At 30.3% G+C, this 17800-nt stretch overlaps 3 protein-coding genes across 3 annotated transcripts; all 3 read right to left on the bottom strand.

The window, feature by feature from the left end:
- Nucleotides 1-2122: 2122 nt before the first annotated feature.
- mRpL20 (mitochondrial ribosomal protein L20) lies at nucleotides 2123-2746 on the bottom strand. The gene has a single exon (XM_068774370.1). It carries the CDS (start codon nucleotides 2642-2644, stop codon nucleotides 2168-2170), a length of 477 nt encoding a protein of 158 aa, XP_068630471.1. The 5' UTR covers nucleotides 2645-2746; the 3' UTR covers nucleotides 2123-2167.
- A 668-nt stretch (nucleotides 2747-3414) lies between these two features.
- Nucleotides 3415-7564, bottom strand: Tsp33B (Tetraspanin 33B). The gene is made up of 6 exons (XM_068774577.1): nucleotides 7462-7564; nucleotides 7122-7248; nucleotides 6324-6537; nucleotides 5759-5883; nucleotides 4562-4715; nucleotides 3415-3585 (listed from the first exon to the last, which is right to left on the bottom strand). The coding sequence occupies exons 1-6, from the start codon at nucleotides 7562-7564 to the stop codon at nucleotides 3415-3417; spliced, it is 894 nt and encodes a 297-aa protein (XP_068630678.1).
- Nucleotides 7565-8433: 869 nt separating this feature from the next.
- Nucleotides 8434-15807, bottom strand: SCOT (Succinyl-CoA:3-ketoacid CoA transferase). The gene is made up of 9 exons (XM_068774318.1): nucleotides 15547-15807; nucleotides 15090-15291; nucleotides 14458-14576; nucleotides 12682-12822; nucleotides 11953-12373; nucleotides 11726-11881; nucleotides 11444-11565; nucleotides 10719-10889; nucleotides 8434-10243 (listed from the first exon to the last, which is right to left on the bottom strand). The coding sequence occupies exons 1-9, from the start codon at nucleotides 15622-15624 to the stop codon at nucleotides 10082-10084; spliced, it is 1572 nt and encodes a 523-aa protein (XP_068630419.1). The 5' UTR covers nucleotides 15625-15807; the 3' UTR covers nucleotides 8434-10081.
- Between the last annotated feature and the right edge of the window lie 1993 nt (nucleotides 15808-17800).

The following is a 17800-nucleotide window of genomic DNA, read 5'->3' as shown; positions in this document are numbered from 1 at the left end:
TATTAAAAATATTTGTTTATTAACAGTTATACTATATTTAGCTGACAGAATCAATGTAGCGCTCCTTCAATTGCAATTTTAGAAGCAGCGAGGAACAGTTGCTTTGCAGCTGTATTATACCAGTATTAACTCTGGCCGGCGAATACAGTATAAAAAAGAAATTATGGTTTGTCTTATCTGTGCCATAAACATTTTTTTATAAATTCTATTTTACTGTCATTGATCTAATCAATGTCTCGATTATAGTATGATGGTGAAAAAAATAATTTAATTCAAACAAGTTATCTTGTAAGACACAAAAGATTTAAGATGTCATCACAAACATCAAAAATTGTGTTAGGTTTATCTTGCGCCATTACTGGTGGCATAATTACATATGTTCATGTTAAGCAACAAGCAGATAGGTATAAAGTTCATTTACGTAAAATATCGAATAATGTATTTAAAGTTCGTCGCCACAAAAAAGGAATGAGTGTTTTATTGCGACAACGTCTTATATGTGTAACGTGCCATTGTTCATATTCAACTTGTGTAAAGTAATAAAAAATTACAATAGCAAGTTCAAATTATTGTTAATCCAAATATATTTGGGGCTAAAAGTGAAAAAGAAAAGAAATATTTATGAATTCACATTTTCTCTTTAGAATTCACAGAGTTTTGATTTTTTAATAGAGTCAATAAACTCTTCCGTCATATTTAAGTGGAAACATTTGTTCTGAAATTTCTCCCTCATAAAAACTGCAGGCAATGTCAATTTCATTACCTTCAATTCAAATGCTAGACAATATAAAGAAAATAAATAAGGTACTTTATAATAAATATTAAACAAAACATTTGAAATTGGTATTTTCTACTTCTCACTATTTTTTCAAGAACTTTTATCATTACAATTTTTTTTATCTTACCAAATGTAACAAGTTGGTAAAATTTCACTTTAATTTTGAGAGAACAACATCGGTTAATTTAAAATGTAATGTTTGTACCTTTCAAAGTAATAGTTTACCATCTATGAATATGCATCTGCATCCTTCCCAATGTACAGCCTTAACTCCACACTCATTATCATAAAGCTACCAGTATAATCAGCTCACATACCAATACAGAGCCAAAACATACAGTAAATACAACCAAACCATGACTTAGGCTTTTTTTAGTGGTTGAAGGAGAGACACCAGCGGCATATAATGAAACATGTTTGCCTTGTACTCACTGTAAATGTCACTTATTTTGGACTCAATGCTTCAGTATACAATTCCTAGAGTGATGATTTACTTTGTTGTTTGTTAGCAGCAGCATCATTATATAATTCACATGAATTACACACCAAAGCTATGCTTATTAATCTTAGTCTATAGTCATTAGACAACCACTGCTTGTAGCTTGCAGAAAGTAAAGTGTCAATCCATATTTTTTTTTATTTGTTAGTATAAAATACACTATGTGGCTATTTTTATGTATGGCGATATATAATTTATAATACACAAGAAAATCTAGAAATCTAATTAGCATTTTAAATCATTTTAATAAATATAAATATTTAACACACTTTATGAAAACAAAAAAAAATTATTACATTCTCTCCATATTAAATTTATGGGATTTTTTTTCCTTTTGGTAACTAAAAACTTTATAATATAAAAATTCTGACCAAAAATAATATTAACAAGACAATTATATAACATGAGTAGACCCCCACTAATGCACTAACAACATAGTCGTGGGAAGTAGCTGGATGTTGGTAGGAAGAGACTGGTCATCATGACAATCTTTAGGGGGAGCCTGTGCTGTGGAATCTATCATCTGAAAAGAAGAACTAATAACACCACCAGTGCTCACAAAAAAGACATGTTATATTAATCAACCTTTCTAAAAATATGTCTACAACCTTAATATCTGTATTGACCTGTACACAGATAGGTAACAATTAAAGCTCAGAATTCAATTAAAAGATGTTTGTTCTAGGGAAAAAATGCATGAAGGAGTTATAAGAGATACCGAAAGACAACAGAGAAGGAAAATAGAAAATATATATTTGCTTCAACAGCAGAATGAGCTAACAAAACAACTTAAAAAAGGGTTGGAGAATTCATGAAATGTATAAAAAGAAAAATTTAGTTAAAACTATTTATTTCACTACTGCCTTATAAATATAAACTTTAAACGAAATTTACTTTTTTTCTTTTAACCAATCCTCAAGCATAACATCTTTGAGATTTAAATTAACTCCCGTTGGATATTTTTTGTCAGCCCCATCAGAAAATCCATCCAATTGCAACTTTTTTTTAGCAACAGCTGCGAGACATTCAAAGGTTCGCGGTTCCCATGCGGCTAAGTCTGACAAGGATTTTCGGTCAAGCATAATATTAGAGCGATCTAATCCTTCTTTTAAGGTAAATGCTGTAATATTATGTTGGTCGCAAGCAGCGCTTATTCTTGTATTCCAAAGTTCTTTCATATCTTCTTTTTTTAGTTTACGGGCTTTAGTTGCATATACTAACGCACGATGAACATTACGCACAGCAACGGAATAACAGTTCCTTCGTCGTCCTATAAAGGCTGCTGCTAATCTAAATATCTTTCTTTTTCTCCAAATTTCATCCGGACCGCGAACGCGTAAGAAATTTATTGCAGACAAAAACACCATTTTATTACAAGATTACAATTTTTCAAAGTAACTTGATATTTGATAACTTTTTATGAACCCAACGAATAATATTTACTAAAACAACCTCAAATATAAATTTTATTACGATTAATAAAACCAAGTGACATACGGAATCGATTATAGATTAAAATCGATTTTTAGTAAAATAGTTTTTTTTTTCAAAACTGTAATATTACTACTTTTTAATTTAACAGATAAAACAATCGCCACAATTGTTCAAGCATAGACCTGAGACTATTAATAATTTTGTTTGATAAAATATTAGACAGTAAATTGGTTATTTTAAAAAAATCTGAAAATAAGTGTCATTTGGATGTACTGTATGTGACAAAGGTTTATATTTTAGGATACGGAATAAAATAATAAATAAAAAAAAATTATTAGTCTCCAAAGCCAAGTTTAATCCAACATTCTGAAATAATTACAAAGGTGATTGTAGAATTTAAAAAAGTATTTTGGCTAATTTGAAAGGAGAAACATTTTTTAAGAAACAGCGTGACCTATTTTTTAACAAATACATGACATCCAAACAATTTGCGAGATCGAAATTCTGCAGTATATCGCTTTTCAATCTATCATTCAGTTATTAAATAATACGTCTAGTTACAGTTTTAAATTCTACTTGAAAAGTTAAATTACACTTGAAAATAGTACTTTTATTTAGTTTTAACATGTTTTACGCAATACAAAACATGGTGACAATTTATTTATATTGATCATATGAATTTTCCGTAATTGTCAATACTTCGTCATTCTCTTTCAGAAAGTTCTAAATCTTCACTATCTTCAGGATTTACTTGATATGAAGTACTAGATGCTTCAAAATTGTGATTGACTGACATTATATGTTTTACATTCTTTTTCAGTTTATCACTTCTTTCGTCTTCCTCTCTTCGAACGAGGAGTTTGAGGATTAAAATCTGGTTGAAGCCGAAGACAGATTTTTACATGGCTATTTTTAAACAAATTAATGAGTAAACTGTGATCAAAAAGTAGGATAAAATTGTCATTTAAAACTTCCAAGCATAAGGAAGACTCGGATTTTCTCCTAGGTCGGCAGGACTGTCTAAGTCGTTTGCCAAGCGTCTGTTTGTGAAAAGCTGGATAATCGTTTGTCTCAGCCGAAATCATTTTGAAGAATGTTTTATGTCTCAAACAGGTAAGTCTCAATTGGTGCCAAATCGCTCAATTTTTTGGAAAAAAAAGAGCGTCAAAAACTCTACGTGTTATATCGTTCCACAAGCACCGTATTCGCCTCATTGCACTCCGTGCGATTTTAGGATATTCAGCAAAATGCCAATGCGGGGATGCTCTTTTGACACGATTGAGGATAATAACAGAATCGAAAAACGAAAAAGACTATTCCGACTGTTTCGAGGACTAGAAAAAACTTTGGCAAAACTGCATTTTATCGGAGAGATATTACTTTAAAGGTGATGAAATTGGTTTGAAAGAATAAATAAAGAATTTATATTTTATAAAGAAATTAACCTTACTTTTTTAATCACAGTATTATGTACACACTGTCAAGTGGTCGATGGCGAAAATCCCTGTATCTTGCAAATTAGTAATAGTACAAGCATGGAAGTAGCAATATATTAGCGATAATTCCATCGTCTTTCTACTTTTTGTAGTTGTGGCAAGAGCCCCAGAGAAAACAGAAAATATTAATTTCGTTTCAAAATCCCATTATGTTTCGTTTTTTACAATAATCAAAAATTTTCAACTTAAAAATTATGATTATATACTTAATTGTTAAAATTATATACCTTGTTATATAATTTTGTCAAATTACTAGTATTTCCCGGAGTTATTTTGAAACGTGTGGGTGAGTGTTAAATTTGTATACACTGTGAATAAGGCTTCTTAAAAATTTTAACTTAAGCATTAATTTACCTCTATTACTACCACCAAGACGAACAATATCAAGTGCGCGTACATGGAGGTCATGACTATATGATACATGATATCACCGCAGCCGTCAGTGTTTATAGAATGTGTGCCCAATTCCGTCAAATAATTAGATATACATGAGCCACTTTTGCAACAACTGCAAAAGTTACAGCGATGAAAAATTTATTTAAAATATTTCATAACTACTACAAAACATGAAATAGAAGCAGAAATAAAAATGTTCCTTTATTATCTTTGCGTGAATGGAAATTCCTTATTCTACTTTTCGTTGCCGTTGTAAAGTGCCAGGTATATCACAAAAAATTTTAAATCAACAATTATGCCGTCACACTATAAATTTGCAGAAGATGAACCTTCAAAAAAAAAAGAATTACCGGCGTAAATAGGATCGAAGTCCTAATTTGATAGTTAATTATAACCACTCATGCGTCCAGTAGCCAGTCTAGCCTATTATTAAGAAACTTCGGCTTCAGCGAAATATTAGCAGTTGAATACCTTGAGTGGATTCTGGGCTATATTTACGATGCTTGTTTGGATGTTGCGAACAGGCGTAGTAAAAGGTTCTCGATCCTATGCTTGAAGTGGAACGTCAGTCGGGACGAGCGAGTTAGCAATTGAAGGAAAAAATGTAAAGTTCAAATGCTGTAGCTACATGAAGAATATAAAGCTTCTTTTTTAAATTCGCCTACAGACTGTGTATCTAGGCCAAATAATCAGTTATCCATGAGTGATAGGACCCAAACTCATATATAGCCATTAACTCGACAAGAATATATTTTTTAACAAACGTACATTTAGCTCATTTGGTTGGCGATCCGTTAATTTTTTTAGCGGAGTAACAGTTTGTCTTACTGATATATATCGATTCCGTAGGTTAGAGGCAACAGGGCGCAAAACCTCAAGTCTAGTAACTATACTTGAGGGCTGCCCCGGTAGCCTAGGCTCGGACTGTCAAGTGACTTTTCATTACCGTGTTTTTTAATTCCTTATGGGGTCCCGTTATCCAAGCGTTTTGATACCATGGGGCCTACGTGTACCTAACCTCGACTTGATCTGATTGTCATAACTAGTGACTAACTACCATAGCCGTTTGTATAATCTCCGAAGTTCTTCAGAAAAAATTTCGAAGAAGAGTCTCCTGTATAACATAAAGCTTATAAGATAACATAATTCATTTACCTCAGAGGGACACTATCAGTGACTTCTTTTAAACTTTTAATGGGTTGCTTATTATAAGAATCCCATTCATAGTCGCGTATTTTGTCATACCAATCGTGATTAAACCAATCTTTGTAAGAATTAAGCTGAAACAATTTTTAATAGCTACAATTATTATAAGTATTAAAAATTGTACTTAACTAAAAAGTAATATAAACAATAAAACAATCTAGAAATCAAATAAATGCTAGCTTTTTTCACAACTTTGTATATTCATTTTTCCCATTATTAATAGTTTTTTTTTTAATCTGTCCATTGATAAGATGCAATTGATGGCCAGATAAAGAGATGGCCGCTGGGGACTTATGATTCTGAAGGAGAGAGTAGAATATACATGAAACCGGTTGTTAAGATTCTGGAGTGGAAACCACGCATCAACAAGCGAAGCGTAAAACATCCACCCACAAGTTGGACAGTTGACGCTCTTATTGCTGAAATCGTGATAATGAAAGACGAACCATAATGACATTTACTACCGGAGAGTTATTAAAATTATTTAGATAATAATGACCATATAAATAATTACCCCACAACAATGTAAAGACCATTGCACATTATCAATGAAATGTTTGTATCTCGGTACACTTCTGTAAAATTTCATGCCGTGATTAATACATTTCATAGTAGTGTCTTCACATGAATGTATTCTTTTTATGCACAATATAATACCGATCATATTAATGACAATAATCCATACAATGCACATCCATAAAGGACAACACATTACTTTATTTCTCGGGCTGAAAATAATGTTGAAATACAATTAAATAAATTTGATCTGGCTTGTGTGAATATATGAAAACAATTTTTGGCTTCAAATTATGAAGGAGATCGTAGAAAAGAAATGACATTGGGCTGTATACAAAGTGCTATTTTTTAAAACTAAATAGGCGGAATCAATACAACATTAAGAAAACTACTATTTAATGATAGAAGAAAGAAAAATTTGTAATCTATGTACATTTTAATTTCCGTTGTGCTATGAATTTGATTCATAAATTGTGATTTCTAAAATCGGTACCATTATTTGCTTTGTTTAATATTCTCTATGCTTACAAATAATTTGATAAGTGACAAAAAAACTTTTTTTTTTAATAAAAAAAAATTACATCGGATATGGTTGCCAATTAATAAAGTGTCATTCTTTTAAGACACTTTTAATGTCCGTTCAAAATGTGAAGTTATGCAAAAATTATTTTTATTTGATACATATTATTTATGCGATTTTGCGGCACCTTTGATAAACAAAAAAAAACATAGAACTTAATAATGGCATAAAGTAACCTATAATAACTTTAAAATATTACATTATATTTGAACATACTCGATACGTGTTCCATACGCTATAGAATACAGAATGTGAACATTTGTAGGCAGCATTATTATTCCCGACAACAAAACAAATGCATTAACTAAATCCGTCCCGGTTAGCATAAGCATGTTGCCTACAACTGAAAAAGAAAACAAATAAGAAAAAATCCAAAAACAGAAAAACGAAAATGTCCTTATATATCAATAACCAATTAATGGATCTAGCTTCCTATATGTGTTTCTTTACAAGTATTTAATAGAAATGCTTTCGATTTTTCAAATCACTGAATAAGGCAAAGGAACAAGGTGTCGATGTATAATATTTAAAGACGAATCCAATGAAATTTACTTACAAAAAAATAAAAGTAACGACCACATTATAGCAAACATAGAAATGAACCATAAAAAGCAGGCAGCCCACATAACAAATGGATGATTTTGATACTTTCTCGCCATTTTATTTAACCGTAAACAATGGTTAACAGGGAATTATATATATCATTTCATATGAATGATAAAATCAACATCAACGTGCTTATAAAACTTGACGTTGTCACGCTCTATATAGACTTTTTATAAAAAGTGCAACAGCTAAAAATACACAAAAACTTCTTTACAATTCTTAAGATTTAAAATATTAACTTGAAAATTGTTATTTTAGTTTTTAAATAAAATTTGTTGTAAATTGCGTTTTTAATTTTTCGATTTATTGCATCCGACACGCTGTTCCTAATCATCATCATCGGGCATCCCCCATAAATTTCCAATAGGTATAGCATCCACCCAACGACCTCTGTCATGGTTTCAGCCCATGGACGCCCAATGCAAGGCATGGGCCACCCCCAAAGATATGTATTGGGGGATATACCATAATCGACACGCTCGGTAGGCAGGTTGGCGATCGCAGTGTGATATTATGGCACACAGAGGACGCTACTGCCCCTCCTCTGGAAACTTATTTATAAGCAATGGCAACCCTACATAATTTATGAAAAAAGTGTGAATTATATGCATTCGTATCTCAGGAATCGAACCCGCGACCTACAATTGCAAGTCTCCTCGACAGCTTAATACTTTTGATTAGTACTTTTGTCATGACAAAACTTCTCAGCAATCAAAACTCAGCTCGTGTCGGTAACTAAATATTGAGCTTTTATTTTTACCTTCAGTGCCAATAGCTAAGGTAATTTATATCAATCTAATGAAACAAATTAGTGGAAATATTTTAAAATCTTTCAGTTTATCATATGAATACATAGAGTAGTACATCCGTCATTATATTATACCTAAGGAATTCCGATTCCAAAAAAAAGTAACACTGTTTAAACCATTTTATTAACAAATTACAAAAACATATGTTAACATTTATATATTATACATGAAATGATTTTATGTATATAAAAACACTATAATTATACGCTGCAAAATTAAAACTCTGCTAAGTCTATGAATTCAAATTTTAAAAACCCTGTAATGGTAATAAGCAAGGCATATGAGGGATGGCTTTAAGAGGGAGTCGTTTGTGATACTCATATTTTTATGGAAGCTGTTTAATTCAATTTAACAGCTGTTTAGTTCAATTACTAAAAGTAATAGTGTAGTTAAACTACGCGCCAATTAGAAGTGTTGACGAATATATTGATAAAACATTAGGAAACTGTCGAACAGCGGCTATTATGTCATAATAGCAAAAACACTTTTCAAAAAAATTGTTACAAGAAATTTTTTGCAAAGGCAAATTAGAAGTCTGCTTTTGTCTTGCATTCTTGTAAGACACTAAGCTGCATATTTTAAAGATGACAATGACAACTTTTTATGTGCCGGTTATTGAATATTCCAATACGTATCTCTACTTATGTAGTAGACTGTAAAATTTATTAGGCTATGAAGAATCTTATACCAGATAAGCAACTGGATATTTTACGTTAGTAGAAAGCCTATATAAAGAGGGGTTTATGAGGATGAATGACGTGCTACCTCGACTTTTTAAACCTAAGAAGTCCGAACGTAATGTATATCTTCCTTGGTTTCTCGTAAAATGTAATCATGATTACATAACATAATTAATCCATGAAATATTACTGATTGTATTTACGAATTTCCGACTACTTTCTTAATTGCAAAGATTCAATCTTTCTACCAACAAAAGACTTCGTATGGCAGTCGCCTACTTGTTGATTTAAGTAATCATTTTATTTTATATGTTTTAAGTATAATATGTTAAATCAATAAGATGTAATATAAACATGTATAATATATTATATTTATTTTAAGAGTATATTTTTTGATATGTAAAGTAATTAAAACTTTTCTTAAAAGATTTTTTTTTAAATCTTATTAAAGTTATATAAAATGATTTGTGTACATGTATAGCAATAGACAAAAAAAGCAGCTCATAACCATAAATTAGAATTATACATATAGAGTACGAATATATAGAGTACGAATGTATGCATATTTACCACATCAGTACATTTACCGCATCAATATTCAACAAGAAGTCTTTTAAAAAAATCCGCTCTCTCTAAACTTTATAATATTAGTAATTCTCTTGTGCGCAATTGTGTCCAAGTACTCTCAATTATCGTGTAATAAATTTTAAAAAAATCATAAAACAAAGACATTTTGATTTAAGAGAATACTGTTATAGTAAATATTTTATATTATTATGAAATGGTTTGAAAATGTAAAAGTGGCAGTAAGCGGAAGATAACCGACAATACAGATGTTGGGTGGAGTCTTTACGCAACTTCAAAATTATGAATATTCTTTCTTTTCTCCATGCAGTTCCCTCTACTTTTCAGTGAATCCATTTTGACTAATAGTAAATTTTTAATTTTTTTCATGTTTTAGGATTAAGAAACCACCCCAATAATTTATTAGCAAAATAACTGTAGGCAAATATGCATCCATATAACCAATCTCTGCTCAAGGCCCCTTTAAAAATGTCTTCATCTTCTCAATTCAAAATTACTATTCGACTGTCTCCTCGGGTTTAGTGACGTCGCCCATTTTTTTTATTTTTGGCGCCGTGGTGAATTCACAACCAGTACTCACAATAATGTCTTCAACGGTTACACCTTCGGCCAGTTCTGTCAATATTAGTCCTTTTTCTTTGTCAACATCAAATACGCACTGAAAACAAATTTGTGTATAACATTATACAATAATAGGTATAATAACAATAAAGTTTTATTTCTTATACAGTCCGTCGAATGTTAGTTATGTTATTTTTTTTTACTTTGTACACACAATTTAGAATTTTAGCAATTAAAAAAAATATTTATTTGTACATAAGCTTCTAAACATTGGTAATGGTGTAAATGTTATAAGCAATAACGGATAAGCTTAGTAACTCCATTGTAAGGAGATTATTATATTGTGATACAGTATTCACTATTTTGTTCTTATTTTGAACTTAATTTGAACACAACGAATAAAACCTGTCAAACTAGAAATAAAGTTTGTAAATTGAATAGCTTTAAGTGATAATGCAATATTGTCTCCTTATGTTACAAATGTATACATTAGTTTTAATACTAAGAGAAACTATGTTACTTTGGTTAGATAAATATGCATTGTATTTTAAAATAGCGTTATAATTCATTACCTTTTCAGTGATAATCATGTCTACACAATTTTTCCCTGTAAGTGGTAAAGAGCATTCTGGCAGTATTTTATGGGCACCATTTTTGGCAGTATGTTCCATAGTAATCACAACCTTCGTTCCTGGCGCTGAAACTAAATCCATTGCCCCACCCATTCCTTTAACCATTTTCCCCTATAATTAAAAGTATAAATTATTAGTTTCATCATGGAGTTGCATTAGTACATAGATGTGAATTGTAACACTCGTTAATTATTATAGCATGTTTTATACTGCTATTTTAAGTTTACAGGAAATACGTTAAAACGTAATATAATAATAAGTTATTAAGCCCTAAAATTGAAAAAAAAAAACTACGTTATAGCGGCCTGATGTTTGATTTTCATTTCTATAACATTATGTTAAAAACCTTAAAGGATTTTACCCTTTCTTATTATATAAACTTTACGATATAAATCAGTTTTTACTACCCTTTTGCGGTTTACAACAAATAACTTTTTTTTCTCAGATCTCATACCGGTAAGTGTTAGGGAAACACATACGTCACCAAATATTTCTATCGTGTTTAAAAATTAAAAATGGTTTAAACATGATAATATAAAATTTATCGTTGTCTAAAATTATGAAAAAACTGTTAAATCCATTCTTTGAGGTTAGAAAACACGTTTTATTACGTATATATATAATTAAAATTATTAAGTTAATTATATGTAAACAAAATCCCTTACAGGAATCATCCAGTTGGCCAAATCTCCATATTGTGATACTTGCATTGCACCAAGTATGGTAAGATCTATATGACCGCCACGTATCATCGCAAAACTATCGTCCGATGAGAAGAAAGATGACCCTGTATAAAATAATCGTTTAACGTAAAATATAATACATTATAAATAGCCCAATAAACTGTTATCGCATAACCTCATTCATTGTCCTAGATAACTACTGTCTACTAAAGATCTTTATTATGCAACTGACTCAAATACTTCAAATATATATGAAGTATCTACCTGGTAATACAGTTACGGTTTCCTTTCCAGCATTTATAAGATCAGCATCTACTTCGTCTTCTTTAGGAAAAGGCCCAAGACCTAAAATTCCGTTTTCTGATTGCAAAAATACTTTTACATTCTCCGGTATGTAATTACTAGCAAGCATAGGTATACCTGAAATTAAGAATTACAGAATGTACTCTCTTATACTATAACGGGAACAATTCGATTTAAAAATAACGTACCAATTCCGAGATTGGCATGCATGCCATGCTTAAACTCTAAAGCTGCCCTTTTTATTATTCTTTCTCGAACAAGATCTGCTGATTTTTTCTCCTTTTCGTCAATTGCTTTACTGACTGTCCGTCTTTCAATGCGCTTTTCAAATTTGTCGCCTTTGATTATTCTATGTACATAAATGGATGGTATGTGTACAAAGTCAGGATCAATTGCCTCAACTATTTCTTCAACTTCAGCAATTGTTACTTTGGCAGCTCTACACATCGCAGGATTAAAATTTCGGGCGCTCTTTCTAAATATCAAATTTCCATATTTGTCTGCTTTCCAAGCTTTAACCAAGGCGAAATCGCCAGTGATTGCCTCTTCCATAACATAGTTCTTACCATTAAATTGTTGGGTGTTACGAGGTGAACTGGCAATATCAATCTATATTTAAAAACATACATATTTGTTACATAAATTAATATTGGCCGTCATATTTTATTTTTATTCCATTCTTATCAAAACGCGGCTCTAACAATTTAAACCACAGGAAAAACGTTGCAATTGAATACAATTGTATTAACATGCTATTAGAATGAGTCGCATTTTAATAAGAAATTATACCCTGTTTACAAAAACAGAATTCAATGGAAGTAAAATGTTTAATAAGTAGCTATTTAATGAAACTAAAAAGAATTTGTTCTTACAATGTCTACATTGTTTACAAAAGTAAATTAAATATAAATACTCACTTTTCCATCTTTAGTATATTTTATAGGTGAACCTCCTTGGTGGATTAAAGTCCCAAATCCCGTAGGAGTAAAGAAAGCTGGAATACCTGCACCACCCGCCCGGATCCTTTCTGCTAACGTGCCTTGCGGAGTTAATTCAACCTACAAAAAAGAACTTGATAAATTCAATATGTAAATGTAAAGACTTGTAACATCTATTACGATAGGTACGCCTTCTGGTTAATTTTCTTATCAAATTCAAGATCAGTTGTTCTATAATTTGATTACTTAGTGGGTAGTGATATCAACCCGGGGTTCGTAAGTTTGATAGTAACAATAAACATGAAGAAAATTTACTGCAAAATTATAGGTTAACATATGAGAGTCTCAAGATGCAAGGTCAGGGCTATATGATGAATTATATATTCATCATTCATCAGACTTCCGAAATCATTTCCTCCTTGGTAAATGTTTGATTAAATATATGTGTAATCTGATGAAATATATAGGTCTAGCATTATTATGATGAAAATAATGGATGATGACCTTACAATCTCACCATAAAAACACAAGCAATTGCGTTAATTTGGGTTTGTGCGTTAATTTGCTTGTAAGTGGAACTGGATTGCCCCTTGTCAAAAGAATGTTTTCATCTCATTTCTTTATATGAAAAATAATTAAGTAAACAAGCCTTAGTTTTTCAACTACAACATAATTATAATATAGTATAAAAGTGCGGCATTTTTAAATAATGGCCGTAAAGTTTTGCTAAAGCGCATGTTTATTTTAATGTATGCAAAAATATTAGTAAAGGTAAGAAAAAAATGAAAGGTAAATGTTATATTAGGCGTTATTCCAATAGAAACGGCCTTATGACTATAAAAGACGAATATGTGTAGCATAATTTAAACATACAAGATAGCACAGTATACTTATTCAACAGGTCAACAACACATTTTTATCTTCTTATAAGACTGATAATTTTTTCTAATAAGATTATAGAGTATCATCACCGAAATACATTAACAGTAATTTTTTGATCTTTTTAGACGCAGAGGGAAATAAATCATGTACAAATACAAATAATCTTCTCAAATTAACACAAAAAATAATTTACTGTACTCTTAAATGGATAACTGTTATTTGCAAATTCATTTAGAGACCCCATATTCCGTAAAACCACAATTAATCAAAAATGTTTATGTTACCTGTAATACTGTCATATGTAAAGGTAACATAAAGCATTAAAAATGTGTTATATTTTTTCATAAAATTATGCAAATGTCACTGAATATGAATATTAATTTAAATTAATTATATTTTTATACAATTCTTTACCTTATAATTTTAATTGAAAATGATACTTTGTAATTAATTCTGTCATACATGTATTTTTTATAGTTTATACAGATATTTTGTTAAGTATGTACATATGTAATGAAATATGTTAATAAAAAATGATAGTTATGTATTTATAAATATTTTGTTTATATTTTTTATGTATATTATACTACTAAATAAAAATGAAATGAAAAATATACACATTTACATATTATATTCAGATATTTGTAAAACATGGCAAAATCGTGACAATTCTTTGTTTCTCATTTGTCCCAAATTAAGACAATCTCTTTTATCAAAGGATTTTTTTCTTGATCATGCCATGTGTGTCATGGTAATGTATCTTTTTATATAAGCTATTAGCAATAATACTACCAGTTAACCTAAACATAAAACAGTGGATTAGCTTATCCATCTATCACATGTTCAAGACCCATTTGAAGTTAAAATGATTACCTCCAATTCACCATTAATAAATTGTCTTTCAAACTCTGCGTTCTCTCCTACATATGATGCAATCATCCTCTTCACCTGTTTATTTTTTAATAATAATCCTAAACCAAAGTCTGCAACGCCTGGAATCAAGAAATAAAATATACTAAAAATATCCTGATACTACAAAGCTGATATATTCTAAAAAATACTGTCATCGTATCATAAAAAATACACTTTTTGTCAAATGATGTACGATAAAAAAGTCAATGGATTCGAAAATATTTAATAACAATGATAACAAGGAAAAGTATTTACATAATTTGGATTACTACATATTAATATTAAATATTTTCTAATGTACCTGTCCTTGCATTTTCTTACCCAGCCTGTCACTTTCCAATAGGAATATTACATTTTTAAAATTATCAAAATGGAATGATCATTATATATAGGATTATTGGAAACAGGTGTAAAATCTTTAAAGCTTTTTACTAATGAAAAAGCCAAATATTCTTATTTTAAAGCTTTTAAACCTATAACAATCTTCCTGTATATGATTTACAAAGTCAACATATGAAATCCATCATTACAATGCTTCATTTTATTGCTTATGTAAAACCACATTTTGGATTTTGTTTGATATCCTATATTACCTGCATTATTAGAAACAACAGTCAGATCCTTTATATTTGTATTTTTTACTGCTTGTATAAGATTTTCCGGTATTCCACACAACCCAAATCCACCTACTAAAATCTTTGACCCGTCTTGAATATCTTTTACAACATCATTTATGTCATCAAATATTTTTCTGTTTACATTACATGTTGTACTGTAATTAGCAGTGTTCAATACCTGAAATATGTATAATAAAATAAAAATATTTTTTTACTATGGAACATTCATCATTTATGACAGCTGTACACCAACAACAAACAAAATCAGGAACCATTAATAAATTGCTCTGTATTAAAATTTGGTAAAATTTAATTTATTTTATAATATATTAATAAAACATTCCAGATATAACAGGTTTAATACATAGTAACAGTTTAATACTAATCTAAAATGATCGAAAAATTATAAGCAGATTATAAGATACTTTCTTACCTTCGCAATATTACAAAGTTTTAAATTCGATAAATAGTAAAGGTTTATAGGCACTAGTCTTCTAGACACACCGGACATTTTTACGGTATTTTTTACCCGATTGCTTTCGATGTCTTTTATGAAATGATTATACACTTTTACTTAGAATTACGTACAATTGCACTTATCAGTTTATCACTGTAAACAAAACTAAATAATTATATAGACTAAAAGAGACGACAAGAAGCAGTATTGCCAAGTAGATAAGAACTGATCATTGTATGTTTATTTCTCATCTCAAGTTATGTCGAGGTCATTTACAAATGACACAAATATATAGTTCTCCAAGATAAAACTGGTTTTAAAATTTAAAAGGTGTATTTCTTCTCTATTTATATTCATAAGGACTTACAATGTGACAAGATTCATTAAAAAGTGGAGGTAATTATCAACATAGAATTTTACATTGTTTTTTTTTGTTTTTATGTTAATTTGTAAAATAATAAAAAAAACTTTCATTCCATGATATACAATTTCAATATAAATAACATATATGACCTAAATATATTTTTTTACGTTTTTATATATATCATAATTATCCCGATGTTTCGATGAACGTAGCTTTCAAACAAAGTTATTTAAAAAATGAATTCTAAATAAAATGGATTACTATTTCGTTAAAAATTATCGGTGATTTTCCATGAACGAGTTTTCCTTCACTTAATAGTACTCGTTTGAAACAAGTTTCTCTCAATATTCATGATATTTTAAAACCGGTTTTATTTGTTTTTGGACAATATTTAAATATAAAGCTTTAGAAAATATAGTAAAAAGCATCCCCAATTTTATGGGTTTAATCATAGTATTTGTAAATGGCAGTTATATAAATTAAAACAATTGATTATTAAGAAATTTTAAGGCACGACCCTTTGGTCCCATTAAGAATAATCGGATGTTGACTCTCATCAACAGTAATTAGTCTGGGATCGAACTTCCCTCATTATATTTGACAATGTTGGAAGATGTAAATTAAAAGTAAAGGGTGATACCAACTCACTGCCACTGGGTGTTGCAAGGTGTCTTAAAGAAACCAAGACTGTTCACCTTCTAATTTTACATTGAGCACAGTGGATTTACCTGTACTAACTTCACTTCTTCCACTATTAAAATAGACGTGTGTCTCTCACTTCTAGGCAGTAAAAAACGAGTGCAAACTTGAAAAATTCATATACTACAATCTGATTATATTTACTTTTCGCCGAACTAAGTAAAGGTCCTTGGAAATCTATAGAAAATTCTTTCGACAGATACACTTGCTTTTATGAAAGTGCCAGATGACCTCTTAGGATGGACACGTCTTATCACTTCAATAGAGAACTTAAATGTTTAGTACGCACTCAATGCTTTTATCATAATAATAATAATTCAATGCATAACAGAAGCATTGGTTGCGTATTAAAAGTATATTTTACACGTATGCGTGAAACGTCAGGATTGCAGAGTCGACCAATTGCGTTATCTTAATTGTCTTAGACACATAATAATAACAGTAACCTTCTTTATTTTAGAACTTCAAAAACGAACACTTCTCGATCTTAATAGCTAAAAATAATTGTAATCTATAATTTTTTAGGCCTGTTTGCCAGTCGGGGAAGGCCTCTTTCAACCACTACTATTCGTGTAGCTTATTTATGCTTTTTCCAATTGAATTAAATATAGATATATCTACACCTCTCAATAAGTGGCAACAAATAAAATACCTATGAAGTTTTCTCATGCATCTGAACACCCGGTTACATTGTGGGAAAACTAACCTTCCTAACTTTTTAAGCCCATGCCATCCCATCATGGTTGAAAACAATCATCAAGGACCCAAAGCTAAGCTAGATTCATAACCTGATTTCCCTTTGTCCTTAAACCAAAAATTTGTATATACAAGTCATCAAAAAATTGGCATGAGTATAGTCGAAATGTGACAACCCAAGCCGAGGTCTCTTTATGTTGGTAACGAGTGCGTCCCCCGAAGCGGTCTAAGAGGTCAAGACATCGCAATTCGGGAGCCATCAAGGAACCTTAAGAGAGATTTTAGACGCCTTCTGCGCCCTGCCGCCTCGGACCCACGGAATCTAGTGTCAATAAGGCAGCAATGGAGGTCCGGTCCCAAAAAAGCCAATTGGAAAACTACTTATAAAACCAAAGAAAAATACGATAAATAGAAAACCATTTATTGTGTGAATCTTTAAAATTGTATTCCATACATAACAATTCGATATAT

Source organism: Battus philenor, unplaced genomic scaffold (assembly GCF_028537555.1).
Source record: "Battus philenor isolate CCGP_79_NKW_IND1 unplaced genomic scaffold, ilBatPhil1.0.hap1 SCAF_7, whole genome shotgun sequence".
In the NCBI taxonomy this organism is placed as follows: Eukaryota; Metazoa; Arthropoda; class Insecta; order Lepidoptera; family Papilionidae; genus Battus; species Battus philenor.
This window is presented reverse-complemented; position numbering and strand designations above follow the sequence as displayed.

Excerpts from the sequence above, each read along its gene's own strand:
- mRpL20 (XM_068774370.1), bottom strand. The coding sequence starts at position 2,644 with ATGGTGTTTTTGTCTGCAATAAATTTCTTACGCGTTCGCGGTCCGGAT.
- SCOT (XM_068774318.1), bottom strand. The coding sequence starts at position 15,624 with ATGTCCGGTGTGTCTAGAAGACTAGTGCCTATAAACCTTTACTATTTA. Across the intron at positions 12,823-14,457 it reads TTATTAATGGTGAATTGGAG|GTTGAATTAACTCCGCAAGG; the intron begins GTAATCATTTTA and ends TCTTTTTTGTAG. Across the intron at positions 10,890-11,443 it reads TGGCCAACTGGATGATTCCT|GGGAAAATGGTTAAAGGAAT; the intron begins GTAAGGGATTTT and ends TTTTAATTATAG.
- Tsp33B (XM_068774577.1), bottom strand. The coding sequence starts at position 7,564 with ATGGCGAGAAAGTATCAAAATCATCCATTTGTTATGTGGGCTGCCTGC. Across the intron at positions 5,884-6,323 it reads GGTCTTTACATTGTTGTGGG|CTTAATTCTTACAAAGATTG; the intron begins GTAATTATTTAT and ends AAATTGTTTCAG. Across the intron at positions 4,716-5,758 it reads ACTGATAGTGTCCCTCTGAG|TTGTTGCAAAAGTGGCTCAT; the intron begins GTAAATGAATTA and ends TAACTTTTGCAG.